Here is a 23,376-nt window from a genome sequence, read left to right as displayed (position 1 = left end):
TGCAACAACACAAATGGAATCGGAGGGTATTATGCTTAGTAAAATAAGTCAGCCAAGAAATACAATACTGTATGCTATCATTTATACGTGGAATTGAAAACAAATAAAGCAAATGAATGGAGCAAAACAGAAGCAGAAACAGACTTGTGGATATAAAGAACAAACCAGTAGCTACCAGCAGGGAGAGGGAATGGGGGAGGGACAAGACAGGGGTAGGGGATTAAGAGGTACAAAACACTATGTATTAAATAAAGAAGCCACAAGGATGGACTGTACAGCACAGGGAATGGAGCCAGTATTTTATAATAACTTTAGAGTATGGCACCCCACTCCAGTACTCTTGCCTGGAAAATCCCATGAATGGAGGAGCCTGGTAGGCTGCAGTCCATGGGGTTGCGAAGAGTCAGACACAACTGAAGCGAAGCAGCAGCAGCATCTATACAATTTTTAATCACTTTGTTGTAACCTAAAACTAATGCAATATTGTAAATCAACTACACCTCAATTTAAAAAAATGAAATAAAAAGAAAATACAGCTAGGATTTTCTTACCCGTGTGCTTAGGAAGCCCTTCTAGTTTTGAATTCAAGGGCTGTTTGGAGGAAGTTGATCTCTCTTGCCTACTCTTCCCATGTTTCCAGTTCTTATCGCTTCCCTTGTGGCTCAGCTTGTAAAGAATCTGCCTGCAATTCAGGTAGACCTGGGTTCGATCCCTGGGTTGGGAAGATCCCCTGGAGTATTCTGGCCTAGAGAATTCTATGGACAGTTCACAGGTTGCAAAGAGTTGGGCATGACTGAGCGACTTTCACTTTTCAGTTATCTTAATTACAAGTGGCTGTAGCTAAAGACAAATGGGAAACATGAACTGAAGGATTTAGAAGAACAATGTTTTCAGAGCCCAACTGTTAACTCAGGGGTTAAGCGCCTGAAAAGAATGTCAGGCTAGCTGACCAGAATTTTCATGATTAACGAGAAAAGCTGGCTGTCCTGGATCTCTGATCTAGCCCAGTGAGAAAAATGGCAGACCACACCTACTGCAACAACGCTCCGTCCTTGCTGCTCTAGGACGCTTGCAGGGAGATACCTGAGAGGGTTATTTCCTTGCTTTCCCATCTGTTTGGCAGCAAAGCTGGTCACAAGCCTTGTCCTATGGCAGGGAGAGGTATTTTGGAGGGGAGAAAAGCCCCCTAGTTTCCCAGGAGCACTTGGGATTAATGTGGGGTTTCCAGAGATTCCTGATGATAAGAGCCACCTGGGGCATGTTCCCTCCCTTGGAAATGTTAGTTCTGTTGAGCTAAGGTGGGAACTCAGATGTTGCCAGTTAAAATAGTGGCCCAGGTGATTTTTATCATCAAGCAAGTTTGGGAAGCCCTACCATAGGGCAAGAGGACAACTCTTCCTGGACCTTGAGCTCATGCCTGCAAAAGGGAGCGGATATAATATTTAACCACTGAAGAGAGACATCTGTTTGGAGACAGGAACAGGGCTACAGTTACTGTTCCATGAAAGATGAAACCGGTGGGACTGGGCACTTCCCTGGCAGTCCAGGGCTTAAGACTCCATTCTTCCAATGCAAGGGGTGTTGGGTTCCATCCCTGGTTGGGGACCTAAGATCCCACAAGCCTCCTGGCCAAAACAACCAAAACATGAAACAGAAGTTACATTGTAACAAATGCAATAAAGATTTTAAAAAGGGTCCACATCAAAAAAAAATCTTTTGAAAGAATATCGATGGGGCTGTTCTTAAGTTCTGTAGTTATGAATGACAGATCACATCATGGAAGGGCAAGTTTTCTTCCCAAAATGAGCTTGGGTGTGGTTGCAAAAACACAGGAGGCTTGAAATGCAGCTATTTACTTCGCCATGGAAACCAAGGACTGTGCTGCCACCACTGAGCGAGGGTCTGAAGTGGGTGTCCCTGAGACCCCAGGTCATACCCGATTCTCTGCCGATGATGCAGTGCATGGAAAGGCTTCCAGGGTGTCTCTCCTCTCCCACAGCAGCAACTACTCCCCAGATGCTGACAGCAAAGGCACTTGGAGCTGGTCAGGGAAGAGCAGGACCTCAGGACTCTGCGAGACTTGCTGTGAAAGTTTGTCATTACAACTAGAGGTTCCTGAGGGGAGGAAAACAGACCATCCTCAAACAGGTCTCTGCTTATTTCTAGTGAGCTGACCCAGCAGGAAAGTTGGGGTAGATTCCTGAGCGTGTGGTGGACACATCTAGGGCATCTGTACAACCCAGCGCCCTGGAGGTCCTCTGCCATTTCTACAGTCTTGGTTTGGGCAGGGTGTGAACAGAGCTTCCCTGGTGGCTTAGCAGCAAAGAATCCACCTCCCAATGCCTGCCAATGCAGGAGACAAGGTTTCGATCCCTGGCTGGGGAAAATCCCCTGGAGAAGGAAAGGGCTATCTACTGCAGTAGTTTTGCCTGGGAAATCCCATGGACAGAGGCGCCTGACAGGCTACGGTCCATGAGATCACAAAGAGTTAGACACAACTTAGCAATTAACAATAAAACAGAGTCTTGGAGCAGCCCCTGACACATCTAAAAAAAGTACCTCCTGGCACATTAAATGTGCTCAGTAAAAACTTTCTGAATGAGTGAAAGAGAGAGTGCTTGTCATTGAATTGCAAATCAGAGGCCTCCAACTGTTAATAAAATTTATGAGAAAGCTTCAGGCTTCACTTCTCAGACCTTTATTCTTCTAAACAAAGTTCAGGCCTCTGAATGTTCTACTCTGTTAACCACAGAAGCCCAAAGTTCTTCCATAACTAACCTGAACCAGGGGCTCCTGGGCTCTGCTCTCAGGAGCTCTCACAAGCCCTCTGCCCTGGGGCAGGCAAGAGGACAATGGAGCAGGGCTGCAGCCGCATGGAGGACTTCCCTCTCAACGTGTTCTCGGTCACTCCATACACTCCCAGCACTGCCGACATCCAGGTGTCAGACGACGACAAGGCAGGGGCCACCTTGCTCTTCTCGGGCATCTTCCTGGGACTTGTGGGGGTCACATTCACCATCATGGGCTGGATCAAATACCAAGGGGTCTCCCACTTCGAATGGACCCAGCTCCTCGGGCCCATCCTGCTGTCGGTGGGGGTGACGTTCATCCTGATTGCCGTGTGCAAGTTCAAAATGCTGTCCTGCCAGTGGTGCAAAGAAAGTGAGGAGAGGCTCCCGGATCCGGAGCAGACGGCGGGAGGACAATCCTTTGTGTTCACTGGTATCAACCAACCCATCACCTTCCACGGCGCCACTGTGGTGCAGTATATCCCTCCTCCTTATGGCTCTCAAGAGCCTATGGGGATGAATACCACCTACCTGCAGCCAGTGGTGAGCCCATGTGGCCTCATACCCACTGGAGGGTTGGCGGCCACCATGCCAAGCCCCCCTCAGTACTATACCATCTACCCTCCGGAGAATGCTGCCTTTGTTGACGACCAGGACTACCCTTCCTTTGCGGACACTGCAGATGGCAGGTAGAGTGTGTGGAGTGCGGATGATCCCCTCCCTCCTGTGGGAGTCAGAATCTATGGCTGTGTTCCATTTGCAAGGGAGGTGGTGGGAGACTGCGGATCTTTGTGTGGTCTGTTGCTGCGACGGTGGCATCGTTTTCGAGAGTCGTGCTGGGGGCTGTAAGGCATCTTGTCCTTTCTGCTTCCGTTTCAGGTCCAGCCCTGATGCTGAGCAGCTAGAAGAGACACCGCTGGGTGATGAGGACTCTGCCTGCTTCTCCCCTCCTCCGTATGAGGAGATATGCTCCCCTCCTCGATAGACTGTGAGGCTGAGGGCACAGCATTGTCATCATGTTGCTGACAGCTGAAGTGTTCTGTGCGCAGAGCTGTCTAACCAGGAAGTCTTGACAGATACCATTTGGGGAGGGTGGGGCAGGGAGAAGTGGGAGGCTGAATCTCTCTGGTTGGTAAAAATTAGGCAGGGGTGGGGAAATGCCTTTCTGATAGAGCTAGAAATCCCCTGGATATGATTCAGGATCAGGAATTTCACCTGTTTATCCACCACCCATCCCTTTCCCACTGGGAGGCACTGGTGTCTTCATTTGAGCTCTAGCAGCCAAGGGAACCTGAGGAGGGCATGGCAACCCACTCCAGTCTACTTGCCTGGAGAATCCCATGGAGAGAGGAGCCCATGGCTACGGTCCATGGGATCGCAAAGAGTCAGACACGACTGAGCAACTGAGCACCGCAGAGTACAGCACAGCCAAGGGAAAATCACTGCTGCTGTGACTTTGGGAGTTTCCACAGCAGTGAGAGTAGGGGTGGGAAGGAAGCAGGGGACAGAAAACAGGCTCAAATGGAGATTTTCCAGCACCTGTTCTCAGCCCCTAAAGGGCATCTGCATGTTTGTAAGAACTTGGTGGCCAGCTGGTGTCCCTGGAGGACTCTGGATATCTTAAAGTCTGCAAAGATAAATGAATTAAGTGGAATAAAAGAACATCTCCTGTTAGAATAGTATTAGATGGCTGGATTAAACATATGAAATAAATCATAATGGGACAATGAAATCAATAAATCCTTAAGTTATCACTGGGTCCCAGCAGTTCTTCAGCAAGGTTGAAGCCCATCTACCCCAGGACAGGATCTGTGCTGGAACCAGGGGCCAACAGAACATGATCACTTCCCTTCACATGGATGAGATCTGTTAAATTAGAAGAGAGTTCCTGTGTCAACACCTGGAAAACCATGAGTCATAGAAACAATCTTTATGGTTAAGAAAAGCTCATCTTCTTTATATAAAAAAAAAAAAATCTTTGGTACCTTTAACTTCCAAGAATCTGAACTGACAGCTAGAACAGACTCACAGACTTTAGAAGAGACAGATAAAACCATCAGGGCTTAAAAGAAAGTATTTTCCATAGGCTAAAAGGACAGGCCATGTAAGGAAAGGGAAGCTCAAACCAAAGGAAGACAGGACATAGCAATCCTTTAGAGTCTGGGTACTGCATTTATATATGGAGTGATTTTTACTAATCTTGATCAGAAATATCTAGTTTTCCAAGGATATGATTAAAATAAGCTTGATATTGTTATTGTGATTTGTACTCTTACAAATTTCATCTTAGGGATGAAATCTCTGTGTTTGAGGATTCATTTTCATGTTCACTGATAAAAGGTAATTGAAAGATATAATTCATTTTATAGAAACTAGCTTTACACTCAATGCATTCATGAACCGCTGGACTCCTGCCTGAGGACCATCAGTTCAGGGAGGACGTTTGGTGACAGGGACACAGTGGTGTCCCCGCCATCAATGCCTACAAACCTTCCTCCTCCTCCCTCCTCATCCTTGTTCACCGCACAACTTTTATTCCTGGATTTGGGTTCTGGCAAGTGACAAGGGTAGCTCAAAAGGGGAAGAGGTGTTTGGAAAGGATATCTGAGTGTGGAAGGCAGGAGGGCAGGATAGCCAGTTTGTCGTGGTGATGCTTGGAGTCTGATAGGCAGGGAACCAGCCTCGGTGGGGCTTAGTTCCAGGCAGCAGACTCATTCAACACCAACTGCCCCAAGACAGAAAAAGTGCTAACACAGAGGAAATTTATGTTTTTAAAGACAGAGCATCAGAGCTGATGGCTCAAGGTGGGAGGTGGGGCTCTGAAAATAGGAATTCAGCACCTATTTGCTGAGCATCTCCTCTGTCTTCCCTCGGACTTCCCTTGTAGCTCAGTCAGTAAAGAATCTGCCTGCAATGCAGGAGACCTGGGTTCGGTTCCTGGGTGAGGAAAATCCCCTGGAGAAGGACATGGCAACCCACTCCAGTATTCTTGCCTGGAGAATCCCATGGACAGAGGAACCTGGCAGGCCCCAGTTCATGGGGTTGCAAGAGTCAGACATGACTTAGCAGACAATCTCATGTCATCATCTCCTCTGTGTCAGGATTGAGGCCATCAAGTGGGGATGTATCACTGAAAAAGCAAAGCCACAGAACAGGAGCTGTGGGTTTGCTCTGGTGAAGCCTCTAGAGAGGAAGACGGATACTGACCACTTATTCCTGGTCCCAGAACCATAAGAGGGGGACTTGGACTAGTCAGAAGGGTCATCAGGGCTTCCTTGCCGAAGTGAAGTCAGGACCACTGCCCTGTAGAACCCTGGGAGCACTGTTACACAGACAGCCATGCCATCAGACTCCTTGGACTTCTGGGGACTATGCTGGGAGCTAAAGGAACAATAGCTGATACTAGACAAAGAGGAGGAGGAGGGGGAGCCTGGCAAGACCGTGGAGTGGGGGGATGGTACCAGAGGGCGACTTGCAGGCTGTGTATACCTTTATATTTCACTGCTGCTACAGTTTCCAAACAGAGCTGCAGTCTAACACCCAGGAAATCATATTCACCAGCTCTCTGGCTTTGAAACAACCCCACCTTGCTCTCTTTCTGTCTTCATTTCGGGGTTGCCGGGATCAACATGATGGGAAGTCCACTGAGTGGCCCCTGGACTCACACCAGGTCTCTGGCCAGCAAGGACACACTCCTAGCAGAGTTGCAGGTTTATTGTCCGGATATCTGCCTTTCCTCATTCTCTCTCTCAGCATCTATCAGGGCTGAGTGGAAGATCACAACTGGGGACGGTGACTTGGGGTCTGCCTGGTCCCGGCTGTGATGTCCACCCTGAGATTCCTGGTGTGGAACGTGGCCCTGGCTGTAGGTACAGGCTGAAAGGTCTGGTGACCCAAGCAGAACCCACGGGGCCTTGTCAAACATCTTAGCCTATGTCTGCAGAACTACTAGGAAGTCGTTGAAGAGTTTTAATGAGGAGGGCGATGCGATCTGATTCTGAACACTTGCTGGTTAGAGCAAGACCCAGAGGTGTATACAGTGTGCTACTGACCTTGCTGGTGAAGTCCAGAGCACCGGGAAACGCCCTCTCCTCCACCCTCCGTCTTTGCTGGGGTGCCATGGCTGGGCAGCCTCTTCGATTTACATGTAATTCCAAACAAAGCTTGTCAATCAAAGGAGACAGGTTTTTAAGAACTAAATATTAACATCTCTCAGGAGTCAATTGGGGTTGGGGCTTTGGGCTTGACACACTGCTGACAGCTGGCGACCTTGACGCGGCAGGAAAGGACCGTCGGAGCTGGGAAGATGAGGCTCAGGCACCAAAGGGAAGAGGTTTTCGCAAAGCTCTTAGGCTTCTTTCTCCGCTCGGGCCAAGGTCTCTGCTGCAGTGTGGGTCTCGTCCACTTCCTCCTGCCGGGCCCTGGGAGGTGAGTGTCTTTTGGAGACTGCCATCAGTTACCCTCTTGTTTCACTGAACCAGGCACGGGTGTAAGTTTCAAATGCATGAAGTGGTTCTGCTCCAAAACAGCTTTTTAAATGCTCACCCCACATTTTGGGGGTCGGGTGGGGTGGGAGGTACAGTATAAAAATAAACTAATTGTTTGTGATGAGCTGGCCTTGGGTACCTGTCTTCAGCTTCCCACTTCTGGGGCTCCTCAGCAGCCATGTTGAATGTCAGGTCAGTGGAGTGACGCTAAGCAAAAGCCCCACACCCCGGATGGGGTGCTGGTGTGTCTCACCTCAGAAGCACCTCATAGCCAGGCACTGCCTGCAGAGCCTACTGCCCACACCCCTTGGCAACTACTGAAGTCCTCCTGCAAAGGCCTCCACATGACTGACACTCAGTTCCTACTGAGTGCTGCTGCTGCTGCTAAGTTGCTTCAGTCATGTCCAACTCTGTGCGACTCCATAGACGACAGCCCACCAGGCTCCCCCGTTCCTGGGATTCTCCAGGCAAGAACACTGGAGTGGGTTGCCATTTCCTTCTCCAATGCATGGAAGTGAAAAGTGAAGTCGCTCAGTCGTGTCTGACTCTTAGCGACCCCATGGACTGCAGCCTACCAGACTCTTCCATCCATGGGATTTTCCAGGCAAGAGTACTGGAGTGGGGTGCCATTGTCTTCTCCAATGCATGAAAGTAAAAAGTGAAAGTGAAGTCGCTCTCTTACTGAATAATCAATGTGAAATGAATAAATGAAGAACTTTTCAAATAGATACAAACAAATAGTTCAACTTAGCTCCTTTTATTATGAAAAATTTCAAAGAAGTAGAAGCGTAGAGAGAATAGTATATGAAACCCTCTGTAGCCCTCAGTTCAGTTCAGTTCAGTTCAGTCGCTCAGTCGTGTCCGACTCTTTTCGACCCCATGAATCACAGCATGCCAGGCCTCCCTGTCCAATACCAACTCCCAGAGTTCACTCAAACTCACGTCCATTGAGTCGGTGATGCCATCCAACCATCTCATCCTCTGTCGTCCCCTTCTCCTCCTGCCCCCAGTCCCTCCCAGCATCAGAGTCTTTTCCAATGAGTTAACTCTTCGCATGAGGTGGCCCTCACCTTCCCTCAACTCATGGCCAATCTTACTTCTTTTATCACCCCCCGCTTCCACCAACTGGATTTTTAAAAAGCAAAACCAAACCATCAAATCATTTCATCCTAAAAAATTTGACTGTGTAGCTTTAAAAGATAAAGGCTCCAAAAAAAGGCAACACTGTTGTTACACCCTCACAATTTATAATCCTTTAATGTCTTCAAATATTGTCAGTATTCAACCTTCTTGATTTTCTCTATTTTATTTAATTTTTTTTACTGCTTTGTTTTGTTTGAATCAGTATCCAAATGAGATTGGCTTTTGGCTAAATGGATCCTAAATTTCTGTCTACATTATACTATCTTTTGAGAGGCAGAGAGTTGGCATGACATGGTAGCAGAGTCATATTTATTAAATTTCGCTTTCCAAACAAAAATGTTTTTCAAGATTTTTTTCAATTCATATTTCCCTCTCTGTAAGTTCCCTGAAACTCTAGGACTCCAGTGGAATTAGAAACGTAGTGTTTTCTACTTTTAGCATATTATTAGAGAATTTTTTTCCCAAACATTGTCCTAGAAAATAATTTTCATGAAGAGAAAAAGATCTTCAAGTGTTGGAGAAGTACCTGTTGCATAATAATTTCAAGAGTTTCAATATCAGAAAACTGATAATCATAAGCATCTTTGGCTTGGTTGGAAAAAGTTTATTCCTCCAGAGACCATAAAAACTCCTTTGAACATTTCAAAAGTGAGAACCAGTGTCTCTTCTTTAAGAAACAAACCTCTCACTCTGCACTAAAAAAGTTGTACCATCACCTGGTATAATTGAATTCTCTGAGGCTACTGACTGTGGGGCTCTTACCAATGAGTTCTCAATTCTCAAATTAAAAACTAATGTATTTCCTGGTTTTACCTACAACTCTTCCTTTGAAGGTGTGTGTGTGTGTGTGTGTGTGTGTGTGTGTGTCTGTTCACCTACACTCTTTTATTATAGAATGTGATTTATGGATTTCTTACCCACTCACTACCTGTAAATCATCAAGATTTTATGTCCCAAGCAGTCAGCAGTTGGTTATAAAATCAACAGTGAGCTGTACTAAATAAACCTTCACTGGATTGCTCTTAAGAATTGGTGACAAATCAGAAAGTGAAGACAATTCCATGGGAATGATTCTCACCTGCCTCTGGGATACCACAAAGGTCTCAGATATGGGGATTTTATTTGTCTTGAGCTTTTAGGAAGATTAACAACCAGGTGAACTGGGAAGTCAGTTTTCTAGGTTCCAGAAGTTTTCTTGGAACAAAGAATTTGTCCTCCAGCACAAAACCTACACATGTGTAAATCATAAGACACAGATATGTATGCTAGAGTCTGTGCTTACACACAAGGGGCTGGAAATGAAGATGTGATTTTCCTGTTCTAACCTTTCATTAGTTTAAAAGAACACATTTTTTTTTTAAGGGGGGTATGTGTGTGTATCCTCTTCTTTAAATATATAGAATATCTCTTAAAGAAGACATAAGAATTGGTAATAATTGTGTCTGTGGCAGAGGATGGGAGACTTCTTTATCACTTTAATTCATGCTAGTTAATAATTTTTCTACCATGTTCATGTATTTCCTGTTCCTAAAATTATTTTTAGAATACAAGAAGAAAACTAAATGATCTATCTCCATGTACTTTTCTTTTTTGATGGGATGATAATCACTTTACAATATTGTGTTGGTTTCTGCCATACATCAAGATGAATCCGCAACAGATATACACACGTCCCCTCCCTCCTGAGCCACCCCGCCATCTCCCTCCCTACTCCCAGCCCTCTAAGTTGTCACAGAGCACTGGGTTGGGCTCCCTGTGTCACACAGCAAATTCCCACTTGCTATCTATTTTATATACGGTAATGTATACGTTTGCATGTTACCCTCTCCATTCATCTCACCCTCTCCTTCCCCTACTGCTGCTGCTGCTGCTAAGTCACTTCAGTCGTGTCCAACTCTGTGCGACCCCAGAGACGGCAGCCCACCAGGCTCTGCCGTCCCCGGGATTCTCAAGGCAAGAACACTGGAGTGGGTTGCCATTTCCTTCTCCAACTGGGTCAAGTCTGTTCTCTATGTCTGCATTTTCACTGCAGAATACACTTTTTTCCTCCATGTACTTTTAATGTTTTTAATGTTTAATGTGGGAGACCTGGGTTCGATCCCTGGGTTGGGAAGATCTCCTTCCCCTGGAGAAGGGAAAGGCTACCCACTCCAGTATTCTGGCCTGGAGAATCCCATGGACTGTATAGTCTATGGGGTCTCAAAGAGTCGGACACGACCGACTTTCACTTTCACTTTTCATCTTCTTGAGTCCTCACCTAAATGATTTTCATTGCTACTGTTGCTTATATATGTAACAAACACACAAGACACATAGAAACAAATGTGGTATATAGATGGACACAGTGCAATACAACATGAATAACACTTCTACATAGACACATACAAAGTCTCCGGGAGAAAGAACAGTTTTCACTATGTATGTGGAAGAATTTTCACACATACATGTTGTGGATAAAACACTAACCAACGTCAACATAACAGCAGCACACACACAGAGTCAGAAATCTGATTCCACATGGTTCTTTGATGGTTTGTTTCAACCCCGCCTTCACACTGGGAAGCACTGTTCACAGCAGACAGCTGTTCACTTACCAAGGAGCCACAACCATTGTACCTTCAGAGATGAAACAAAGCCACCTAAGTAAACCGGTTCCACACCAGAAGGAGCGGATTACCTTTGCACCCTCCCCCACCTCCCCGAGTGGGTGTGAGAGGAAACTGTGTCCGCAGCAGCTGCCCCTTCCCTCTTCCCTCCTGGAATCTGTCTGGGACTCCTCCTCTAGGGCCTGTGGGGCTGGTTTGATCCCACTTCAGCCAGGAAGGATGCCCTGATCCCTCAACAGATTGAACAGGAGCCCCACAAACATGCTTGGAATTTTTCAGGAGGCAAACAGATGGCAAAGGGGAAACAGAAAGCTCTGTCTGCAAAGCGCAAAGAGGGCAGGTTTAGGCTGGAGTGTGTCTGCGCCTCATTAGAGCCCTTCAGAGGCCACGGGGCTCACCCGTGGGGGTCACCTTTCTGGTCCCTGCGCTCAGGTCACCGCAACTGACTTCCTAGCTCACCCTGTGGTTCCTGAAGGCCTGTGGCAGGAGGCATCAGCATCGTGCATTTGTGCATTTAGCAGACATGTGTCCAAAACTGAACAAAGTGAGCGCGTCACTCCCTGGGAAATAACTGACCGTATTTGTTGCCATTGAGAACTTTCAACCTTTCAAGTGAAAATTAGAATTTCTGAAACCTTCTATTTATCATCATGAACTTGACAATTTCTCTAAAAGTGGACTTTTCTTTACAGATCAGTACTGATATTTTAAATGGTAATTTCTAAAAATGTATATAATGAAATGCTTCAACATTTGAAAGGTCTGTATAACTCAGTGAACTAATATTTTCCACACGACCACTACAGGATATTACAAAATCATTTGTGGGGAAAATGCATTCAGAGTGCAAGACAGATCAATGGATTTTAATGTAACAGTACAAAATGTTCATTGATACAACTTCAGATTCCACACTGCAACTAGCCTTTCAGAAATTACCACCTAGGTTTTGGTTTAGTATCCAAGAAGGATATACAGAATTATCTGAAAAGCTTTTAAAATACTTCTATATATTCCTACTATACATCTGTGTAGGCCAAATTCTTTTCATAAAATTCAATCAAAACAACATATGGCAACAGATTCAGTGTAGAAGCAGATATAAGTTCTGAGAGTCTATTTTCTGTTAAGTAAGATAATAAAAACTTTGCAAAAATGGAAAACAGTATCATTTCTCATTTTTTTTTTTTGCTTTGGAAAAATAGTCTATTTAATACAGAAAGGGTTTATAATACTTGTAATTTTCATTTTTTAATATTTTTGAAGGTCCTGGAGTTGTTTTAATTTTTTTCCTAGCTTTACTGAGGTGTAACTGACGAAAAAATTGTAAGATATTTAAAGTGTACAATGTGATGATTTGACACATGCATTATAATTTTTAAATGAATAAATGAATATTTTATCCTTTTTAAATTTTAATTTCTAATAAGGTAAATAGGAAATACTGATAGTCCATAAACAAAAATTCTTTGGGCTCCTCAGTAAATTTCACAGGTATAAAAGGTTTTTAAGACCACAAAGGTTGAGAACTGCTGGAATATATTATTACAGGGGGAGGTGGTCAAGTGCCCTGTAAAAGACTACAGTTCCCAGCCTCCTTTGCAGCTAAGTTTGGCCATATGACTAAGTTCTGGCTAATTGGATGTAAGTAGAAGGTTTTGGAAGGGGGTTCCTTGAAGACTGCCTAGAAAACAGATAGCTGGGGAATTCATTTCTTGACTTTTCATTTTTCTTCTTGAAGACTACAACGTATATATAATCACAGAAACTTCAGCAGTTGTCTTAACAGTGAGATGACCTTGAGGATGGAAGCTACAAAGCTGGAATAGAAAGATAGAAGAAGGCTGGGTCCCCACTGACTACAATGCTGCCTAGTAATTTACTTAGATCTTTTACATTAGAGAGAAAGGGACTTCCCTGGAGGTCTAGTAGTTAAGACTTTACCTTCCAATGCAGGGAGTGTGGGTTCCATCCCTGCTCAGGGAGCTAAGAGCCACATGCCTCAGGGCCAAAGAGACTAAGACATAAAACAGAAGCAATATTGTAACAACTTCAATAAAGATTTTTTTTTTTTTAATTAGAGAGTAATATGGGAATTCCCTGGTGGTCCTATGGTTAAGACTCTTGAACTTCCGCTTTAGGGGGCATGAGTTCAATCCCCAGTCAGAGAACTAAGATCCCTCAACACACATGGTAAATAAATAAATGAGAGAAATAGATTCTGCTGTGTTCTACAGAATCTAATTCTGCCTCCTTTAAGTGTGACAAAATGCTAAGGCCGGATACAAAGGAGCCATCTTTATGTGGATGATATAACTATTTCAAAGGTATTTCCATGGGTTTTATTCCCATGTCAACCACTGTCTTAAGGTGTGATGCTGAAAAAGCGTTTTTCAGGGTTAGTATTGCAGGTACTCAGGGATTCATTCAACTCTTTGAGTGACAAACATTTCAGAAGCCCATCCTATTGGCAGGCAGTGAACCAAGCACTGCATACAGCTGCCCCCAAGGCCCTTGTGGTCCATGGAGGAAACTGCTTCACTCCAGGACCTAGCACTGCCCTCCCAGCTCTGCTCCACAGTAGGAAAACAGACTGTTTGGGGTATGGAGAGAAAAGCAGACAGCTTGTCCCCTCATTGGTATTTCCTGGGCGTGACTTAAAGTTCTCTTGAATAAATTTCATCATCACCCACACTCATTGAACCAGAATGGCCCAAATAAACAAAAAGGCTTTCCTCTTCCTTCTCTTTCATTTTGATGGGTTGACATATCTCATGCTGCCGATTAGCCATGTCAGTTGTTGAAGGCTCTCTCACGCTACATTGTTAACATAGTAACTGGCTGGATTTCAAAGGCCAGTTGTAGGAGGGCAACCCACCTTGTGCATGGAACCACCTGTAACTGAAATCCTCTAAGCAAAGGCAACTTTCTGCAGAACTTCAACAGTCCCATTATACAGAGTCTATTACCATTCACACGGGGGCATCATAGGTGGGGGCTGGATGAAAGAGAAACACACAGAAGCCTTACAGAGTCCAGTAGATTCCAAGCAGGTTCAGCATCTTTGGGGTAAACAAATGTCTCCCCAGCTCATTGGGCTTGGGATGGATTCAGGCCAGAGCTGACCTGCACAGCCTACTGAGGCTTAAACATAATATTGTTGATGAAAAACTGCAAACCCTACAGAGTTGTATTTACTGACTCATGCTCCTCCGACAGAGAGAGCAGACTTACGTAAAGGCGTAGCGCCTCTGCCATTCAATCAGTAAGCTGCGTAACCTTAGGCACGTGGCTTAAGCTTGCTGAACACAAGAGTCATGTCCAAGCTCTCAAATCAAGTTATTCACTTTAGCAGATGGACTAACATGGGCAAAAATGTACTGACACGGTATAAGAAATGACTTTTCTATTAGTTTTACCCTATCCTTCGCTATCAATTTGGACTAGCCTTGTTTTCATATAAATAAAAACCCCAAATAAACTTATTTCTTTCTCACATATAATAAATCCCGAGATGGATAGTAATAATACAGGGCTTATCCTTTGTATTACATCATCAGTGGCCTATTTTTCTGCCTTCTTCGTTCAGCACCTGGCTTTCCTCTTCAAAGGCATCTCACGGTCCATGATGGCTACTGAAGCTCCAGTGTTACGTCTACAGTCAAGAAGGAAGGAGAAAAAGAAAAGGAAAAAAGAATACACTTCCTATCTGACTTGATTCTTTTCAAGAGTTTCTGGAAGTTCCATGTCATACTTCCAATTTTAATTCTTTGACCAGAATTTGGTCTTGCAAGGACCTCTGGGAAATGTAATTTTTAAAAATTACTGTTGTTCACCTGAAACTTTGGTGATTGTTTCAACAATTCAACAATGTTAATCGACTGTACACCAATACAAAATGTTTTTGGTGTTAAAAAGTTAAAATTAAAAAACATACTGTTTTCCACTGCAAAGGGAAAAGAGTAGAACAGATACTGGGTAATGACTATCAGCCTCTTCCATACTTGGTTTCTCTCTCTCTCACTCACTCCAGTCAGATTCAAATATCTGCTCAGGAATTTGGAACTTTTCAGAAACTGCTTCTTTTAGATCCCTCTGCTGAACCAAAAATATTAATTCTGAAATGCCAAGTATAAATATACATGCCAGATGCAAGGTTTCAGCCAAAGAAGTTCAACTTGTAAGTTTAGAAGGACAGATGCAGTCACTGGCGGGGAGCTTCAGTGAGTTACAGAGCATCCAGGCTGTAAAACAGGCGAGCTTTTTTGACTGAACCTCGACTCCGTGGATTTGCTTGTATCACATATTTGTCTCATTCCTCTGGGTTTTTGTGGGAATTTTGGTCTCCCCCTGTGTCCCCCTTGAAGGACATTATTTGTTGTGGAAACGGTGACATTAAATTCAGATGGCAGGAGCTGGTGATAATGACATATGCAAAACAAAGTGTGTTCATTCCAGGAGCTTGTGATTTAGCAAGTTTGAACTGTTCAGAGTTTAACCTGCTCCTTGAGTTTGGAGAGGAGGTTGGTAAGGGGAGAGGGTGGGAAGCCAGACACCTTTGGGAGCTGCCATAACTTCTTTGTGGGCATTAGAGCTATATTTAGTGCAATTAAGTTGCTAATTCAGTAAAGACTGCACAGTTCCCTTGTGGCCTGGGAGAGCGAAATGCAGCTGCTAACAGTGGTTGATTTATAATCAGGGAATGACCTAGGTACCAGGGGAAATAAGCCAGATTCTTCTGAGGACCTAAATCACTCTCTCCGCCAGGTGATCAAAACAGCATGCTCACCCTGGGCAGAGCACCGGAGTTGGGCAGCCTCCAAAACCAGGCTTGAAAAACTCCCAGTTTTCAGCAGGATTAGACCCCTGCCTCTCCCTTGTCCCTCAGAAGGATGCAGGAAGTGTAAGAGAGTCTTCAAAGGCTCAGAGATCAGTACCCACACTTTCCTTAACCTCAATCCCAGCCCGAGGGAACACATGACTCAAAAGGCAGAAAGGTGTGTATATCCTGTGGTCTCTCCCACTAGCGAGTTCGGGTCATTGCAGATCACGTCTGGGGCAAGCAGGGCCGAGAGGAAGGGTTAGCAGGTTGTACTGCACACATCCTCAAGGGATGCCATTCTTAGCTAGTCTAACTCAGTGGTCCTCATACATGGCTGCATATTAGAATCTCCTGAGCAGCCTAAAAATCCCAGTGCCCAGACTGCACCTAGACCAGTTAAATCAGAGGAGGCGGGACCAAGACATCAATAATGTTTACAGTCCCCCAAGTGAGTCCGGTGTGCAGCTGAGTTTAAGAATCGATGGTCTGACTCATGCAGACTTTGATGTAACGCCTCCCCGCATGGCCCGCAGCTGTGCTGGGAACAACCTGCACAGACATATGTCACAGCCCTGGGTGGGGGTGGAGAGGAAAAGTGGTGGCAGAGAACAGTAGGGAGATGGATACACCTTCTGGAAAGAAATAACTCAAAAGGAAATCTAGAAACTGGACCTGCGAAACATTAAGGCATTGTTTGATTTGGGGTCCCTGGATGGCTTCTTGCTGTTTAGTTGCTAAGTCATGTCCAACTCTTCTGCGACTCCGTGGACTGTAGCCCGCCAGCCTCCTCTGTCCATGGGATTTTCCAGGCAAGAATACTGGAGTGGGTTGCCATTTCCTTCTCTGGGGATCAAACCCATTTCTCCCGCAGTGGCAGGTGAGTTCTTTACCACTAAGCCACCTGGGAAGCCCCCTGAATGGCTTACATAATTGCAAATTTCACTTTTAATTTGCCCCAGTTCCTGAGCTTCATTTCTTGGATATTTTTCTAAGACGTGTATTTTATGTCATTAAAACAAGCAACCCACACTCAAGCGTCACTTCAGAGTTTGCAAAGCATGGTTCCCAAACACACCATCCTTACCAGGCTGCACAGCTTATCCAGATACTGCCCTGGCTTGTGGGGTCCAAGCGCCTTTCCCTGTCACATCCAGATGCCGTTAGAACTGGAGGGTGGCTTTTTCATTTATGCTTTCTGCTGAGAATTTTTTTTTTCTTTTTGTCTTTTCTGAGTTTTCAATTCCTACAGGTAGACATAGAGGATGCAGAGTAAGGGCAAAGTCGGCATTTATGATGTAGTCTCATCCTCACCAACCTTGATCCTCAAGCTGGGGCCTAGCTCACAGGGCCCTGCCAGCCCCTCCTCGAAAGGCTCAGAGTTTGGAACATGGGAATCACTCAGCAATACCCGTGGAACATGTGCGCAGGTGGATGGAGCAGCAGCAACCCCTCCTGGGAGGCCACAGGTCAGGAAAAAGGCTCTGGGTGCTGAGAGGGAGGCCATGGCCCTGGAGAAGGACGAAGCATGTGCAGCCATTTATTTGTTTTATTGAAGTACAGCTGATATACAGTTGTGTTCATTTCTGGTGTACACAAAATGATTTAGTTATTTACATATATGGGGCTTCCCTGGTGGCTCAGATGGTAAAGAATCCTCCTACAATGCAGGAGACCCGGGTTCGATCCCTGGATCAGGAAGAGTCCCTGGAGAAGGGATTGGCTACCCACTCCAGTGTTCTTGCCTGGAAAATTCTATGGACAGAGGAGCCTGGAGGGCTACAGTCCATGGGGTCGCAAAAGTTGGACAAGACTGAGCAACTAACACTTTCACTTTTGCATATACATACATGTATATGTACGTATGTATATATATATACACACACACAGAGATATATATTCTTCTTCAGATTCTTTTCCATTTTAACTTCCTGGGAAATATAGTAGGATCTTGCTGTTTATCTATTTTACATATAGTAGTATGTATCTGTCAACTTCAAGCTTCTAATTTATCCCTCTCCTGCCCTTTCCCCTGGATAGCCATAGTTTGTTATCTAGGTCTATGAGTCTGTTTCTGTTTTGTAAATAAGTTCATTTGTATCATTTTTTTTAGATTCCGTATATAAGTGATATCATATGATATTTGTCTTTCTCTGATTTCAGTGTCAGTTCAGTCACTCAGTTGTGTCCGACTCTTTGTGACCCCATGGACTGCAGCATACCAGTCTTTCCTGTCCATTACCAACTCCCAGAGTTTGCGCAAACTCATGTCCATCGAGTCAGTGATGCCATCCAACCATCTCATCCTCTGTCGTCCCCTTCTCCTCCTGCCTTTGATCTTTTCCGGCATCAGGGTCTTTTCCAAGGAGTCAGTTACTTACATCAGGGGGCCAAAGTATTGGAGTTTCAGCTTCAGCATTAGTCCTTCCAATGAATATTCAGGACTGATTTCCTTTAGGATTGACTGGTTTGATCTCCTTGCAGTCCAAGGGACTCTCAAGAGTCTTCTCCAACACCGCAGTTCAAAAGCATCAATTCTCTGGCGTTCAGCTTTCTTTATAGTCCAACTCACATATCCATACATGACTACTGGAAAACCATAACTTTGACTTACTTACTATGATAATCTCTAGGTCCATCCATGTTGCCACAAATGGCATTATTTCATTATTTTTTATGTCTAAGTAATATTCCATTACATATATACACACACACACACACACACACACACACACCTCCTCTTATTTATTATTCACCTGTTGATGGACATTACCCACTCCAGTACTCTTGCCTGGAAAATCCCATGGACGGAGGGGCCTGGTGGGCTGTAGTCCATGGGGTCATTAGGAGTTGGACACGACTGAGCAACTTCACTTTCATTTTTCACTTTCATACATTGGAGAAGGAAATGGCAACCCACTCCAGTGTTCTTGCCTGGAGAATCCCAGGGACGGGGAAGCCTGGTGGGCTGCTGTCTATGGGGTCGCACAGAGTCGGACACGACTGAAGCAACTTAGCAGCAGCAGCAGCAGCAGGTTGCTTCTATGTCTTGTCTACTGTAAATAGTGCTTCAAAAAACCTTGGGGTGCATGTATCTTTTTCAATTAGAGTCATTGTCTTTTCTGGATGTATGCCCAGAAGTGCAGTTGATGAATCATATGGTAACTCTTTTAGCTTATAAAGAAATCCCATACTGTTCTCCATAGTGGCTGTACCAACTTATATTCCCACCAACAGTGTAGGAAGGTTCCCTTTTTCCACACCCTCTCCAGCATTTGTTATTTGTAGACTTTTTGATAATGGCCATTCTGATCACTGTGAGGTGATACCTCATTGTCATTTTGATATACATTTCTCTCATAATTAGCAATGTTGAGCATCTTTTCAAGTGCCTTTGGCCATCTGTCTGTCTTCTTTGGAGAAAAGTCTTTTTAGGTCTTCTGCCCAATGGCACCCCATTCCAGTACTCTTGCCTGGAAAATCCCATGGATGGAGGAGCCTGGTAGGCTGCAGTCCATGGGGTCACTAAGAGTCAGACAGGACTGAACGACTTCACTTTCACTTTCCTGCGTTGGAGAAGGAAATGGCAACCCACTCCAGTGTTCTTGCCTGGAGAATCCCAGGGACAGGAAGCCTGGTGGGCTGCCGTCTATGGGGTCGCACAGAGTCGGACACAACTGAAGTGACTTGGCAGCAGCGCAGCCCATTTTTTAATTGGGTTGTTTGGAACATGTGTGGTTAAATCGTTGCAAATTTAGCTGAAGGTTCTTCTGGCCTCGCTTCGCCCTCAGCCTTGTCAAAGGCAATAGTCTGAGGGGCCTCTAACCCTGCCCTGATCATATCCTGGTCCTTAGGGGGCCCTGTCACACAGCAGTTGCCAGGCCTCTGGCCTGCAGTCAGCAGAGCACAGCAGTCAAGGGCCAACTTCTGTACCCAAAGGTTCGGCCCCTTACTGGCTGAATGACTTTGGGTAAACCTCCAAAACTATCCCTGCTCTGTCTCCTCTATCTGCCCAGGGGGTAGCCTGGGCCTCTCACTGTCGCTGTGAGGCTCGGTACAGGCTTGGAGCCCCGGTAGGAGCTCTGTGAGTGGTTCAGGGGTGTCTGAGCATAGCCCTGGGGCTACGATTTCACCACCTTCACCAGGTGAAAAGCGGCAGACAGAGCTTGGTCACCCTCCAGGTCTCCCTGGGCCCCAATCTGATGGATGCTCTGTCCAGGACAAGGCTTTGTGAGTTTTGTGGGTCTAGTGAAAGGAAACACTTCTGGCAGATTACACTCCACCTCTAGGGTTGTGGTTCAGTCTTTAAGGACATAGAACAGGAAAGCAGATTCTGGAATCAGAATGGGCTCATCTCTCTCAATTATTCTCTTATGACCTTTGTCAAGCTCTTGGCCCTGCTAGGTCTCAGTTTCCACATTTGTGAGCTGGACACAACGTTACTATCCGGGCCATAAGATCTATTGGAAGAATCAAAGCATATAACACTGGGAACATAATTGGGCCAGTGGCTCACTCATGTCTGACTCTTCGTGACCCCATGGACTGTAGCCCACCAGGCTCCTCTGTCCATAGAATTTTCCAGGCAAGAATACTGGAATGGGTTGCCACTTCAGCACCTGATAAAAAAGAGTCGATATTGCTGGAAATCTTGTTACAGCCTCCTCCCTGTGGACCAGCTCTGGAGAGTCTCTCTGGGCCCCAAGGCAGTTCCCAGCAGCTTCAGGTCTGCTCAAGTCCAAGCACCCCCAGAGAGACCCATTTCAGACTTGCCATCTCAAAGTGTTCCCACCTGATTAGAAATTCCTTATCTCCAAAAAGAGCTCTTGCTTCCTAAGGCAACAACCACTCAAGAAAACAGCCTAACATTTGATCACGTTGTCAGTGTGCCTCTTGAGGTCCCCTTTCCCTTCCTCCCCACATGGCCTGTGGGCAGACCACGTCCTGTTGCAGCATGGCTCTGTATTCTAAGACACTTGTGCTCTTCAAAAACAGACACTTTCTTGGACCTAGAGAGAATCATACTGAGTGAAGTAAGTCAAACAGAGAAAGACAAATACCATATGATATCACTTAGATGTGGAATCTAAAAAATAATACAAATCAACTTATTTACAAAACAGATACAAACTCACAGACATAGAAAACAAACTTATGGTTACAAAGGGGAAAGGCTGGAAGGCTGATTTAGGAGTTTGGGATTAGCAGATACAGACTAATATATAAAACAGACAAACATTTTAAGTTTCTATAGTATAGCACAGGCAATTATATTCAATATCTTGTAATAACTTATAATGGCAAAGAATATGAAAAAGAAAATAGATTTTGTGTGTGTATGTATATATATATATATATATATATATATATATATATATAAATGGAGAAGGCAATGGCACCCCACTCCAGTACTCTTGGCTGGAAAATCCCATGGACGGAGGAGCCTGGTGGGCTGCCGTCCATGGGGTTGCTGAGGGTCGGACACAACTGAATGACTTCACTTTCACTTTTCACTTTTCATGCATTGGAGGAGGAAATGGCAACCCACTCCAGTGTTCTTGCCTGGAGAATCCCAGGGACAGGGGAGCCTGGTGGGTTGCCATCTATGGGGTCGCACAGAGTCGGACACGACTGAAGTGACTTAGCAGGAGCATATATATATATATAACTGAATCACTTGCTGTATACTAGAAACTAACATAGTGCTGTAGGACTAACTATATCTCAATTAAAATAATAAAAACCAAAATGGACACTCTCTTCCAAGCGAGTCGCCCACACCCCGCCCCCGCCTGGCAGACTGCTGCTTCCAAAACACGGGGCCTGTGAGGGCTGGCCTGCACAAATGGGCACCTCCTAGACCCAATAATAACTCGAGCCCCCTGTGATGAACTATTTTGTATTTATTCATGCCCCCAGCCCCACCTGTACCAATTTGACATCACTGTTTCCATAGCAAATAATAATTTTCAAATGGAATAAAGCAGGAGCTGAAAGCCCCACAAAATGCAGCCAAATGAAACAAACATGTTCCTTAAACAATGGAGTCAGTGGTGTGGTATGGCCGCAAGCCTGTGTATTTATGTTCCAGATGACTTCCATATCTCCTCCCCCGGCTCCCCCACTAACGAGGAATGAGGAAGACTGGTAACTACGAAAACAATACACCACAACCTCACGAATCCTATGGGAGCATATATTTATACACAGAGACACGACTCTCACATTAAAACTGAAGACTCATTAATGCAGCCCTGCATCTGGAGCATGTGTTACTCCTCAACGTTTCAAAGGAAGTATGCGGACTGAAGTTCTCTACAGAATTTCGAATAGACCCTGGAGTCTCCCTCTCAGTCACCGCCTACAGCCCTCCTTTAGCACTCAGAATAGGTCCTTTGACTGGCTGCCTACATTTTCATGTTTAGGTGTTGAGTATAAGCTCCTAAGACAGAGGCCCTGCCGTACAACAGAGACTTTGATGTCCCAGAAAATCCAGCACAGAGTCTCACACACAGAAGTAGGTATTTATGTTTCCAGAGGAACAGGATGATGCAATACTGCCCAAAAGGAGTCCATGTGACAGGTAATATCTGAATCCACTGGAGAGCGTTTGTTCTAGGATGTCCAAAAAGGGCATGAACTTGTCCTCACCTTCACATCTCAAAGGGTGGTCCACGGATCAGCAGCGGGATATCATCTGGAGCTCATTAGAAATGTAGAGTCTCGGGCTCCAGCTCAGCCCTCCTGAGGCAGAACCTGCATTTTAACAAAATTTCCAGGATTTTTATGTGCACACTGAAGGCTGAGAAGCCCTGGTTCATCTATACTACCTTCATGTGGATAATTGAGAACAGTGTTTGAGTAAGAGAGAGTAGGTGTGTATGTAAGAGAGAGAGAGAGCTACAGAGACAGAGAAGCCAATAGCAACATTTTTGGAGTGCTCAGAAAGAGCGCCAGATGTAGGCACCACCATTATCCCATTCCACTAACCAGCAAGGTGAGGAGATGGCCTCAAGCAAGCCTTCAGTGTGTGTGCTCGAAAACCATTCTGTTCTGTTTCCTAGGAGCCTCGGAAATCCTGTGGAGTTCATTACCCCGGTAACACCTAGGAAGAATTCTAACTCACAGAATAGCAGGTAGCAACTTACGGAGTATCTACACGCCAACAGGACTTCAGGCAGTCTATATTCTTTACCCTCTAAGCCACGTTACATAGTAATACATGCTTACTGCTGAACAGTTAGAAAACACAGGTAAATACAAAGAAGAAAGTAATGCCCAATGATAACATAGCTAACATTTTCATAAATATTCTTCCTTATATCGTCCTGGGGCTTCCCTGGTGGCTCAGTTGGTAAAGAACCTGCCTGCAATGCAGGAGACCCAGATTCGATCCCCAGGTCAGGAAGATCACTTGGAGAAGGAAATGGTAACCCACTCCAGTAGTCTTGCCTGGGAAATTCCAAAGACAGAGGACAGAGGAACCTGGCCGGTGACAATCCTGGGGGTCACAAGAGTCAGACATGACTTAG

General features: G+C 45.2%; 1 protein-coding gene and 1 long non-coding RNA gene across 4 annotated transcripts; one reads left to right on the top strand and one right to left on the bottom strand.

The window, feature by feature from the left end:
• Window positions 1-2,852: 2,852 nt before the first annotated feature.
• Window positions 2,853-3,774, top strand: TMEM174 (transmembrane protein 174). Its single transcript, NM_001206297.1, has 2 exons — window positions 2,853-3,478; window positions 3,669-3,774. The coding sequence occupies exons 1-2, from the start codon at window positions 2,853-2,855 to the stop codon at window positions 3,772-3,774; spliced, it is 732 nt and encodes a 243-aa protein (NP_001193226.1).
• Window positions 3,775-4,460: 686 nt separating this feature from the next.
• On the bottom strand, window positions 4,461-22,916 carry LOC112442985 (uncharacterized). 3 transcript variants are annotated; one of them, XR_003031212.2, is made up of 5 exons: window positions 22,835-22,916; window positions 22,496-22,600; window positions 16,932-17,090; window positions 6,842-6,923; window positions 4,461-4,655 (listed from the first exon to the last, which is right to left on the bottom strand). It is a non-coding gene; the product is annotated as an uncharacterized lncRNA (long non-coding RNA). The 3 variants fall into 3 exon arrangements; XR_003031213.2 differs by lacking the exon at window positions 16,932-17,090; XR_009491911.1 differs by lacking the exons at window positions 4,461-4,655; window positions 6,842-6,923 and adding an exon at window positions 14,486-14,680.
• Between the last annotated feature and the right edge of the window lie 460 nt (window positions 22,917-23,376).

The sequence above is a fragment of the Bos taurus genome, chromosome 20 (genome assembly GCF_002263795.3).
Source record: "Bos taurus isolate L1 Dominette 01449 registration number 42190680 breed Hereford chromosome 20, ARS-UCD2.0, whole genome shotgun sequence".
Taxonomy (NCBI): Eukaryota; Metazoa; Chordata; class Mammalia; order Artiodactyla; family Bovidae; genus Bos; species Bos taurus.
Note: the sequence above shows the minus strand (reverse complement) of the source record. Positions and strands in the feature narration are given on the sequence as shown.